Below are 12,442 nucleotides of genomic sequence, written 5' to 3'. Positions count from 1 at the left end.
TCAACATAAAAATATTTGCTACAATTTATTATTGAATATTCATCTAAAAAAATGAATCAATCACTAGGTTAAGCGGGAACATAAACTAGATACTCGAATCTGAAATTATTTTTTGCTTTAGAAGCATATGACTCTAAATCAACAACAAAGGTCATACATTGACTATCGGTAAGTACACGGATTTTGTTTGAAAATTTTGTCAGGTCATCGGCCTTTTCGAGGAACATTTCCCTTTATTTTTAAATATCGTCTCTAAAGAGGCCTTTTAACCGATGATAGATGGCATGAAACAAAACAAATGCTCATTGTAACTCTTATTATTATTATTATCATCATTCATCTAATCCCTGCCTCCAGCGTTTATTCCTCTTTTCATTAAAAATAATACATACAAAGTATCACCGAGAAAGGTTACACGAAAAAGGCTTTCTAAAACGAGTGCAAAGGTCATGAGTATAATTATAGTGCAATGTTGACAAGTCGTGTGTTAAATGCCCTTTAAGGCATATTTAGATTGAGGAACTAGAAAAGCACGGATCTTTATATTCTTAAGAAGAGATTTAAGGTATCAGAGGCAGTTTCTCAATGAAAAAGTGACTTTTGTCGATTGCGTTGAATTCAGAGAGAAGAACTAGGATGTTCTTAAGCTGTACATATTTTGCAAATTTCACTACACTTCTTACCGACGAAACCATAAACCCTCGACGATGAAATGACCACATTCATGTTTTTTTCTTGGTTCATCACACCATGTATCTAAAAGTTTATTCCGTAAGTTCAATGATGCAATCGTTACTACATGTGGGTGGGGTCTTTGAGAAACCTGCTTTATTGAATGAAAAAAATTGCCAGAGTATTTATTCAAACAAACTGGTTGATTTCAGTGAGAAAGAGTAAAAAACGAGCGATACCTTCCAGACATTGCAAGACATGGCTTTTCTAGTTTTACAACATATTTACAACCCTCACACAATTGCACTCTATTTTCATAGGCTACATGCTTCTATTCATGATAATTTTACTGAAGGGTTTCAAAACTTGATCACCAGATAGTCTAACAGTTAAAATTAGGAAAGCGATATTTCCGTTTTTTGTGTGTAAAATTACATAATCTCATTACATAAACTAACTCGCATAGAGGTAACTAGAAATTCTAGACCACGGTCAATTTCATACGTCTGGTGGTCTTTATTTACGTAAAGAAAAAGAATATTTAGACTACTATATTATTTGGAGTCTAGTTGAAGATTTTGGACCAAAAATAAACCAATGAGCTACGATTATATCGTGCTGTCACGGCTAAATTTCCTACAAGTACGCAAAGGGTAACATTAACATCCATTATGTAAATTTAGCTAATTTTGGTAACTTCGTCAAAAATCACAAGATAAAATGCACAAAATAATCACATCTATACTGATATGTATTTTTGAAACTTTCTAAATTTAGATCAATTTTTTTCATTCTCATTCAATACAATCACAATTATATTTCTCTCGTACCCATGCTCTATCTCCTTCATCTAGTTTTAAAACAGATTTCAATGAGAACAAGTTGAGTATGGTTGACTTGACGTAGGTCAGTCATTTCATTGGCACCTAGAACTTTTCCATATTCAACAAAATAATAAACTCTTTCAGTTCCAACAACGATTAAAATACATTTTCCGTAATTAATACTCTATAGACTTTATTTATTTGCTTAACATAAAAATAGACATTTGAAACAAAAATCGTTTCTCTCTCATTTTTCATAACCAAGGACCGTTCTTAAAATACATAACGCTCTGGAGGGAGGAGATCTGAACCTGTGTTACAGGTGTGGGGTGGAAAGCTGAGGGCTGCATTATGCGCTGCATTAGAGGATGGGAGTAAAGACATCCTATTTAAAGCGTTACCAATGTATTTAATGAATATGAACGGCCCCTCAATACATTAGAGCACATTGCAACAACTGTTCCCGTCCTCTAAATATCTCAATCATGGTCCACGATTCACGATGGCTGTGAGCTTAAACGGTCAGCTGCAATTTCATAAGTGCCTACAATCAAAATACTACAATAAGTTGTAATTTATAACGTTCAGATCCGTCATATGTGACTGCAGCTGGCGTCTGTCACGCGGCAAGCCGTTTTATAAATTCTGTAAAATTTTTATACTAGAATTTTAGAGGGCATATCTTAAGAAAAAGAAGAAACAAGAACGGTAACTTTCGAGACAATAGAATAGAACAGGTAAAGAAAAATACTATTTTTCCCTCGGAATATTTCCGGGGATAATTTGACTAGAAACAACGGCTGGAAAAATACATATTGTCCAGATATATTGATAGCCAAGCTGCTTACTTGGGATCATTAATAACAAGATACGATACAAAATATGTGTCAGATAAATTTTTAAATAAATATTCGCGTTAAAGTTTCTCAGTTTTTAAATTCATTCATGAAGCAAATGAGAATTAATAATAAATAAAAATACGGACGCCAAAAAACAGGAAAAAAGTGTAGAGAATTTGGATAGCAGAACCAAATGACTTTTTATCGTCATTATCATACCAATAAATATCTAGAAACACAACAAAAATAAAATGTAAAGAATTCAAATAAACTATACCAGTCTAATCCAGGAGTAGCTATACGTGATTAGAAAGAAACAAGCTAACTTAAAGTAAAACAATGAAAATCACAGACAAGTAAAGTAAACTTCCTAATAAGGGGAAATTTGCACAAAATATGCTTCTATTCAGAGGCGTGACATAGCTAAGTCCTAAATCCAAAAATTTGTGTATTTTCCAAAATGGCAGGTTTTAATAGCCTTAGGTATAATAAACGATTAAAAACATCGATAAACAATGAAATTGGAGACGAAGGTTTGTGTTTGACCAACGAATATTTTTTCATTCAACATTCACGGTGATCAAAATAATCTGACATTTCGTCTCAGGGGCATTGAATGAATTAAAGATCTTATTCTTTAATTAAATCCACGACATGTTTCAATATTTAATGAATTATAACATTTATCTAAACTCAACGGAAAATTTCAGAGTCGTGTTTTGGTAATTTAACAAATAAACCCATTGGTTTTATTAGACCCTCCTTAAATTTTCAAAGTGGATAGACAACTGACTGAAAACAAAAACAAGAGTCTGAATCAAATTTGTGATTTTTTTAAGGGTTAGATGTTGCTCACGTATTGCCCGCATGGCATCTCCACCTTAAACCGTGGTCATTATTTTTTTAAAACTCGGGAGAAGTTATAAATTAAGATTGGCGTGTGTTAAGGAGTTGCTGCATAAGAAGGAGGGATTCCTGAAGGGCATTGGCAAAATGAGAAGAATCAGTTATCTGCGAAGAGCGGAAAGCAGACAGGCAGAACACGATCGAGTCCGAGCGAGGGTTGTATGATGCGCCATAACCATCTGGCACCACTGGTCCGTAACCCATGAAAGTATCCGTTCTTGTCGCAATCTGAAATTTAAAATTTTTGAAATATTTATAGTTTTTTGATTGTGAATAGAGCCGAATTTGAATATGTAAGCGAGTTCGGGTCATTCCACAATTATAGGAGCTGATTTCATGTTATTTTTTGACGTATCATATTTTTACTATACCTAATCCTTATGTGCTATGCTTCGGCAAAAAAAACGCCGTATATACTTATGAACTGGATTTTGAGTAGGTTACAACCGTTGCCCAGACTGTATGGAGCTTTGAAACTCTGGAGTTCGCACCGACCCAAACTCTAGGTAATGTTGATTTTCCGCAATTTTAAGTTTACCCACTACAAACCGTTTTTGGGTACATTTTTGTCGCATTTTTTTTTTTGCTCCAAAACCACTGTGCCTATCTCTGAAGTCGGGTTTCCAGCAAAATGTTTCTTTGCGAGTATACATTTTTTTTAATAAAAACATTTGTACTTTTCCTCCAAATTCATGTAACTAATATTATCTTACTATGATATTGAAGAGTCCCTTCAAATTATTAGTTTTAACCCTTAGACGCCCAAGTCGGATCGAATTAACCTGAGACTTGCGATAATCACGTCCTTATTGCCAGCGGGTTATTTGGGGCCGGTATACACGATCTTTAGATATTATAGATCCACTAATACACCCTAGAAAAATAATCAGCAGATAAATTGAAAAAAAGAGAATGTAATTGAGTGTTAACACAGCCGAAGATAGGAGAGACGTATTCGGGCCTCATTTCCTCTCTATTTTTATAGCCACATCTCATTGGCAGCATACAGTGGACTGCAACTTCGCGCCTAGCGCCATCGCGCCTTCACTTTTGCAGACGCAACACCAACAACCATCAAGCACGAATAGTCGTATCTCTGCGCCGTCATCAAATCACATCCTCTCCTTTGCTCTATCTCATAGATTGTATCTTCGTTTGCATTGAACGGCAGCTTAAATCAGAAGTAAAGGTTTCTCATTTTAAAATGTATTAATTTCAATGAAGGAATTTTTTCCACAGACCTGACTAGTTGACAGAGCAAAATGGTTTGCAATTTTATAACCATCATCCAAAAACAGATCCGTGGGTTCTTTCATGAGTTTCGCTTGCTCTCGCAGTCCAAGTAAGTGCACGTCGATTCCGTCGCCGAGGATATTTTCAATCATGACTTCAGTTTGTTTTTTCACCGCTCTATCGAAGTATTCCAGTTTTTGTTTGTCCTACAACCAAAGAAAAATAGTTTTTTGTTTAGATCAAACTGCATCGCGAGTAGTAAAATGTAACCTCGTTCAATTGAAATCTTAAATTGGTACTCAAACAGCCATTCTTTGCTTAAGACTGGGTTTAGAATGATAGATATTATGATTCAAAAAATAAAAACCATCGAGGTATGAAAGCACAAGCGGCTGTAGAATCGAGGAATTTAATAAATTAGTGTTGAATTTAAATGATATTTTTCATAAATTCAGTTTTTGATTATATAAAGATTATACAAAGTAACTATAAACATGGACATTTATAACTGTAAAGGAGCTGTTTCAGAAAAGTCCAAAAGTACGGCCCTTAGTCATAAACCAGAGACAATGAGGCCCCTCATTGGTATATCGGCAATGGTGGAAGCTTAAACTTTCTGGACTCCAACACTCAACCGCTAACCTTCCTACCGGGTGGATGGTTAACATCGTGTTGAGAATTTCGTTTTGCAAACAAACCGAGCTTTTGGAACCTTGTTCTCCTCATCACGTCACTCGAAGTTCATCAATCACCTAGTACAAGGTCAACAGCCGAAAAAAGGGCGATGACTGGTCTTCACTTTCCCGGTGGAAGTCGACCTCCTGCGGCAGAAGGAGGACGTCCCGTCACCTCCATGCAGTCACTTTTAGTCACCTTCGGTCACCTTCGGTCACCTTCGGTCACCTCCAGTCACCTCCAGTCACCTCCAGTCACCTCCAATCACCTCCAGTCACCTCCAGTCACCTCCAGTCACCGCCAGTCACCTCCAGTCACCTCCAGTCACCTTCGGTCACCCCCAGTCACCGCCAGTCACCTCCAGTCACCTCCAGTCACCTCCAGTCACCTCCAATCACCTCCAGTCACCGCCAGTCACCTCCAGTCACCTCCAGTCACCTCCAATCACCGCCAGTCACCTCCAGTCACCTCCAGTCACCTCCAGTCACCTCCAGTCACCTCCAGTCACCTCCAGTCACCTCCAGTCACCTCCAATCACCTCCAGTCACCTCCAATCACCTCCAGTCACCTCCAGTCACCTCCAGTCACCTCCAGTCACCGCCAGTCACCTCCAGTCACCTCCAGTCACCTCCGATCACCTCCAGTCACCTCCAGTCACCTCCAGTCATCCCGCGTAAGCCCGTGCATAGGGAAGCGAATCAAAGGCACAGTTTCGGGGATTTCATCCTTCCCAGGCGGCCACTCGAGGTGACTGAAGGTGACGGAGGTGACGAGAGGTGACGGGAGGTGACGATAGGTGACGGGAGGTGACTGGAGGTGACGGAATGTCCAATGTCTAATGGAGATGTTGCATGCGTGAGGAATTTGCGATTTAACTGCTGATTCTTACGTGAACGTTTGCGAGGAACACGATGTGGCCACTGGTTTTCTCTAAAAATAAACTCTCAAGCTCAAAAAAAGCTCTGAAGTTGAGGCCAAAACGAAGGGGATATCTCACGCTATCCTGAGAGTCCACCTCTACATCAAAACAAACTCTCCATGCAAAGATAGGGAGCAAATACATTGACAGGGCTGCCACTTTATTCGGGGACTTTAAAACTGAAAGCACGGCAGCCCTGTCAATGTATTTGCTCCCTATCTTTGCATGGAGAGTTTGTCTTGATGTAGAGGTGGACTCTGAAGATAGCGGGGGATATCCCCTCCATTTTGACCTCAACTTGAGAGCTTTTTTTGAGCTTGGGAGTTGATTTCAGAGAAAACCAGTGGCACCATCGTGTTTCTCGCAAACTTTTACATAAGAATTAACAGTCAAATCGCAAATTCCTCACACATGCAACATCTCCATTGTCTCTGATGGTAAAGCAGTGAGGACTTACATCGCAGAGCTTGAAAGAGACCCTCTTGGTTGGCTGAAGGGGGTCACTGATGTTGGGTTCGACCTCATCGATGGCCTCACCGAGGTTCATGGCAGACGCCCACTCCAAGGCCTCGCTCGTGGCCGAACGGATGCAATCCACGCGACCCAAAGCGAAGCGCCGGGTCGAGGCACTCTCGTAAGTCGCCACTAGTCGCCCGTGTAACCTGCCATTCAAATCAAACACGCTTTCATCATTATCATAATTCGCCGAGGAAATGAAGTCATGTAGAGGTTACGTGATTATAACTATTTTTAGAGCGTACACTGGGGAAAAAAACACATTGGATCTAGAGTCCAGACTCTTGAAAACATTGACAAGAAAAAGGACTCTTGATTCAATCAGATTTAAGCTTAGATCAAAAGGAAATCCGCTCAAATTAAGAGGCTTGGTTCTTGATTTAAGCTCAAATCCGATTGAATCAAGAGTATTTTTTCTTGTCGATGTTTTCAAGAGTCTGGACTCTAGATTCAATGTGTTTTTTTTCCAGTGAAGTTGTTTGCCCCTTGATGTAGGTCGGTACAATATGGCGTTAATATTCCAGAAAAATCCGGAATTCGAAGTATGAAAAACGGACCATAACGTTCAATTTTCTTTCTTAAATTAACTTATGATCTAATTTTAAACGCTTTATATAGAGTAATGAATTTTTTCCATAAACTACACCAATTCCAAGAAAATCAATAATAAAAATCGTCCGTACCGACCTACGTCATCCAAAAAATCCGAGAACTAGGGTGCCGTCCGTGCGGACTTAACGTCAATTTTAGAAAACTTTCGTCTTTTCTTTTCTGTGCGAAAAAAGGTCTAAATTTCAAGAAATTATACTGATCTGTTTGTCTTCAAAAAAATAAATGGGAGCGGAGATTTTTAACACCGCAAACGAGATGCGTGATCTGGTAGTCTCGCCGTCAAACATCACGCATCAGCATAATAAAAAAATCCGGATCATCTTTCCAAAATCTGAATGGATGGTCCAACTTAAGTGGCTCAGCTTAAAATTGGTCCCTTTTTGAAAGTCGTAGTCATTTTTCATGAGTGTCCTATTCAAAAGCATACATCATCTTTCATCGTTCATGCATTAAGGCATTCTGGTCAGGGCCGGATTAGGGGAGTGGCCACATGGGCCGCGGCCCATGGCGGCAAATCTATAGGGGGCGGCAAATTTTGCAATTTTTTTAAATATAGGTATAAAAAAAAATCGGATTTAGAAAAAAAATTACAAACAAAAAAGGCGACAAATTCTCTAATTTTCAGAGAGTATGGTAATTTCTACTTTTGTCGTCTTTCAGTGATACAAGAGACGGCACCTTTAATTAGTTAAGTTAAGAGAAAAACCAAACACGCAATTTGGCCCGAAACGGCGCGACTTAGAGAGAAACGATGACGAGGACTTGAGATGAAAAGGAGAAGCTCTCGTCGCGGCGATCGGCATGTAACACATATTAGCCCCTACAAGACTGCACAGTTAAAAAAAAATGGACTTGTGTATTATTGTGTAGTTGTTTTTAGAAATTTCAGTGTACTTCTTCTGAAAATCTTGGAGTAAAAATACTCGAGGTGGAGAAAAAGTGCACAATCTCGATGAATAAACACAAATAACAAAAAAATGCTTACAAAAATTACTCAAGGGCTCTTCTGACTGAGTGAAATCGTAGAACTTTGTGTTTTCAAAATAAAAACACAACACTTGCAACATATTCTGAGCTCTTAAGAAAAGATGCACAATAATATCACGACTCGGTGTTTCTTTTCATTAACGAGAGAGAATGTTTTTACGGTCCTAAGAAAATATTCTTACGTCGGTGTTGTTTTGCACACTCGTAGACTAAAACATCATGGTGCAAAGAGAAATAAAACACAGGCAATCTCGAGAAAAAAACTCAAAACGGTTGGGCACCAGAAACTCTGTGTGTTAAAATAAATTAACCAATTGGGAGAAAAAATACTCTACTAGTATGATTAAGTTCTGAAATGATGTAAAGAAACACACTACAAATATATGAAAGTGCACGAGTTTGTGCACAAATTAACAGCTCTGTGTGTTAATGCTCATTGTTCGTGTGTAAAAACACAGTGGTTGTGTATATATTTTGGTTCACGCATGCGCAGTAAGTCCCCGTCTCGCAACGCAGATACCCATGATCCTCAGTTAGAGCGTGCGCGATCCGCGAGACCCATGTCCAAGTGAATTGTGCAACCCAGGTCGAGTGTTCTTCCGTTGTATATTTTTAACGTATTAAGCATTCCATTGCGTGATATACTTATTGTGTTTGAACGATAGCATCGTTACGAAAAGGCTCCGCTGCCTTATACTTAGTGATTTATAGTGATTACGAATGGAAAGACGAATGAACAACTAGCATACACTGTTAAAAATCTTTCGGGAAACCCGGAGTGAAATGCGGAGTGACCTGAGATCGCAGTGAAAATCACTCCGTCGAGGAGTTCGGAACTCTCCATGAAAGTGAATTGCCGCGATAGCGAGACAATGTCGCTGCAGCGAATCAGTTGTTAACTCCCCACTTTTACCTGGAGTGATTTTCACCCCGAGCAGAGAGTGCGCCATTGCGCGCACTACTGCACAAACGCGACCCATGAGAATAAGAGGCGTGATTTCAGCCTTATCAACCATCCGACCCTCGAGGCTCAGTGGCAGAGCACTGGACTATCACCAACGCGGCTCGGGTCCAAATCCACACGGGAGCGCTCGGAATTTTACGCTACAAATCGTCGCAGGATCTAAGGTAAATGGTTAATGTTGTCATTAGTAAGGTAATCCGAATTTCAATTGTGATAAACTTGTAGAAACCCGTAACTAATGTTCATGGCAAGAACTTCCATGTCTATTTGACAGCGTGCGCTGAGTATGTCGTAGAAAGTAGTTCAGTCATTAATTGACAGATAGCGCTATCGGCGTGATTTCGTGAAATTTTGAAACCCTGCGCGGTAGCGTCGCGTGAATTCTTGTAGCAGCATATTGCCCCTTCCTCGAGCCTCCCCTCACCTCTCCTGAAATCACTCCTTTGTGTGGTGATTAGCACCCTGTGGTCGGGGTGCATTACACGCCGAGTTCAGGAGTGTTGTTCCCTCCGCGCCGTCGGTCACTCGTTCGTATTTTCACTCGATTTTTCCATGGGCAAAATAGAGGCGAAGTAAGAGTGATTCTCACCCCGGAATCTTCTAAAATTTCTAACAGTGTAGCCACATGGCAACACTGTCGAGTTTGGAGAAGCGTACATCCGGACGGAACCTAGAAATTTTTCGGACACGTTTTATCTGTGTACAGATGTATAATTCTCTTCCTAATGATTTTAAGGATCTACCTCGTGAAGGTAACTTAGTAGCAATTTTCTATCAATTGAAAACGTTCTGTTTAGTAGGAAATGCATAAGATTCAAAAGAGTTCTTATAGGTGATTGTTCTTCTTAATCTTTTAACACAGCCTGCTTTTTGACATGCATCATAGCCGTCATTTGGCGGCATCTATGTATGCACTGTTGAATAAATAAATCTCAAGATTATGGTGAATATTTATTTAATTGCTTCCTGAACACTTGAACATTCGATAGATATAGAACGCCTTTACTATTGTAGTGCTATCTTCTATCCAAAGATTTGTTTCTATAGTCTAACTTGTTTGATTTTTTTATGAGTATGATACGAATTTGTGATGTTTGAAATTCTTTGATAACTGTTGGAGGGACACTAACTTCTTCCATTGTGCTCAGTGGAATTTGCACAACGATGTGAAAAAAAAACTAAAGTTTAAGTTTATATGGGAACTGGGTCAAATATTTACACAAGCCTTGCATATTTCTGAAAAAAAAACTCGCTTGAATTTACACAAATGATCAGCGTTTATACTCAAATTTTGTATTTTTTTTCTCTTGAGTTTAGGAATAAATCGACAACTTCCGAGTTTATTCAAACTCAATGACTATTTCTAAAAACACAATACTAGGAATAAACTTCGGTGTTTTTGTGTGTTTATTCACAGGGTTGGGTTTTTTTTTCTGGAACACGAGTAAAAATTGTGGAAAAAATTGTTTAAAAAACATTTACAATGATGTGTATGAATATCAAAGTATGGACTATTTTAACACAAATCTGTTCAAGTATATACTCGGGGATGTGTGCGAGTTTTTACGCTGACACAAGGCTTGTGAAATCATTTGACCCAGTTCCCGTATAAACTTAAGCTTGTGTATTTTTTTTTTAACTGTGTGCACGAATACTTCACGCATTGCGGCAAACACAGTGCGATCAGCGTGAAACGCATAGTGCCTACAAGATTGCGCTAAAACTTCACGCATTGCGTCAATACTTCACGCATTGCGTCAATACTTCACGCATTGCGTCAATACTTCACGCATTGCGTCAAACACAGTGCGTTCAGCAGCGGCCAGCGTGAAACTCATAGCGCCTACAAGACTGTCGGAATGCTTCACGCATTGCGCCAAACATGGTGCGGTCTGGGCGGCAAGTAGGTAAATCCGGCCCTGATTCTGGTAGCTTCGGTTTATTCCTTACCACCCCAATAACTTCTGTCTCATAAATTCGAGAGATTGATTCGTTATATGGTTGCTTCATTCCACGAACACTGTAATTATTTCTACGAGAAAATACACATACCTGTGATAAGTCATTTGTAATGCTAGCTGAACGTAAACATCGGGACTGACACTGTTCTGCTTTATGAAGTTTTTACCGTATCCATCAAACCGCATCACACAGAAATCCAAATCCTCGACAACCCTGCAAAGATTTCAGTCCTTTAGTTTTTGTGTCGCGTACTTAATTAAAATTACCGTCCGCCATTTCAATCAGCCATGAAAATCTTCAAGGATATTTTCAAATATTTCTATCTGTATTTTTCTTAGCCTCTTCCTTATTTAATTTTTCATATTTTTTCTATTGTTTCTTTTACTTTTCAAAATTCAACTATTTTAAGATATTGATCCATTGAACCTGCTCTGGTCACAGATGAAACTTCATCTTTCCCTTATTCGCAACCTCCTGCGGAAACGGATTCCCTCCATCGGCGGATCCAACGAATTGGCAACATTGTTTCTTCTCCATTTAAACCCATGGAATTATATCGATTCTTGGAGGGGCCAGGTGCTCCGACTAGAATCGATTATTTAGCATAGGTTTAAATGGAGGAAATTTGGTGTTGCCAAATTGATGGATCCGCCACTGATTCCCTCGGAGGTACGGATAATACCAAGGGCCAAAACCTGGCTGCTTCATACTCTCACGCCAGGGAAAAACACCTTATGATATTTTGGACGTCGCCAAGTTGCTCTAGATAAAAGACGAATTTGCAGGAAAATAAAGAATTCTATTCGTAATTTAATCTAAATTATCTAAAAAAAAATCATAGCTTTTTTCAAAAATAAGCATTTCATGCGGGGAAATCTGACAAAATTCGAATTTTTAAACGACGTTATTTTGTAGGACGGTAGCATAGTGTGCTCACGCTTTTCTCATATTACTAGAGGTTACCTCCCCCCCCCCTCCCCGACTGCTTCGCAGTCCAACTCCCCACTGTGCTTCACACCTCAAGCGTGTATGTGTCATGTGATACTCTCATTATTTTATAGTATAGAGAAATACATTTGTATCCTCATAGAAGAAACACAGGAGTGCAGCTGAAGGTCAAAAAAGGAGACAACTTGTTGTTTCGCTCGCGCGAATTCTTCACTCGAGTCCTTATAATAGAACAGTTTCATATTGGTGTCATTTACAAGTAATAATAGAAGAATAAATATAGAACTACACAAGTCCTTACAGATCTACACCACAGAGGCTGACAATGGCGAGAGACGTGAATTATTGACTATCGATACGTTCTCATCAGGGTGGCATGGAACGT

General features: G+C 39.1%; 1 protein-coding gene across 1 annotated transcript in view; it reads right to left on the bottom strand.

Moving 5' to 3' along the window:
* The window catches only part of LOC109040044 (vesicular acetylcholine transporter), a 106,044-nt gene continuing 93,602 nt past the window's right edge, over nucleotides 1–12,442 (bottom strand). The window contains exons 9-12 of the mRNA XM_072297395.1: nucleotides 11,200–11,322; nucleotides 6,526–6,730; nucleotides 4,483–4,680; nucleotides 1–3,469 (exon numbers count right to left, since the gene is read on the bottom strand). Coding sequence (XP_072153496.1) covers nucleotides 3,263–3,469; nucleotides 4,483–4,680; nucleotides 6,526–6,730; nucleotides 11,200–11,322 — 733 coding nt within the window. The 3' untranslated portion in view covers nucleotides 1–3,262. The remainder of the gene's footprint in view (nucleotides 3,470–4,482; nucleotides 4,681–6,525; nucleotides 6,731–11,199; nucleotides 11,323–12,442) is intronic.

Source organism: Bemisia tabaci, chromosome 2 (assembly GCF_918797505.1).
Source record: "Bemisia tabaci chromosome 2, PGI_BMITA_v3".
NCBI classification, from domain to species: Eukaryota; Metazoa; Arthropoda; class Insecta; order Hemiptera; family Aleyrodidae; genus Bemisia; species Bemisia tabaci.
Note: the sequence above shows the minus strand (reverse complement) of the source record. Positions and strands in the feature narration are given on the sequence as shown.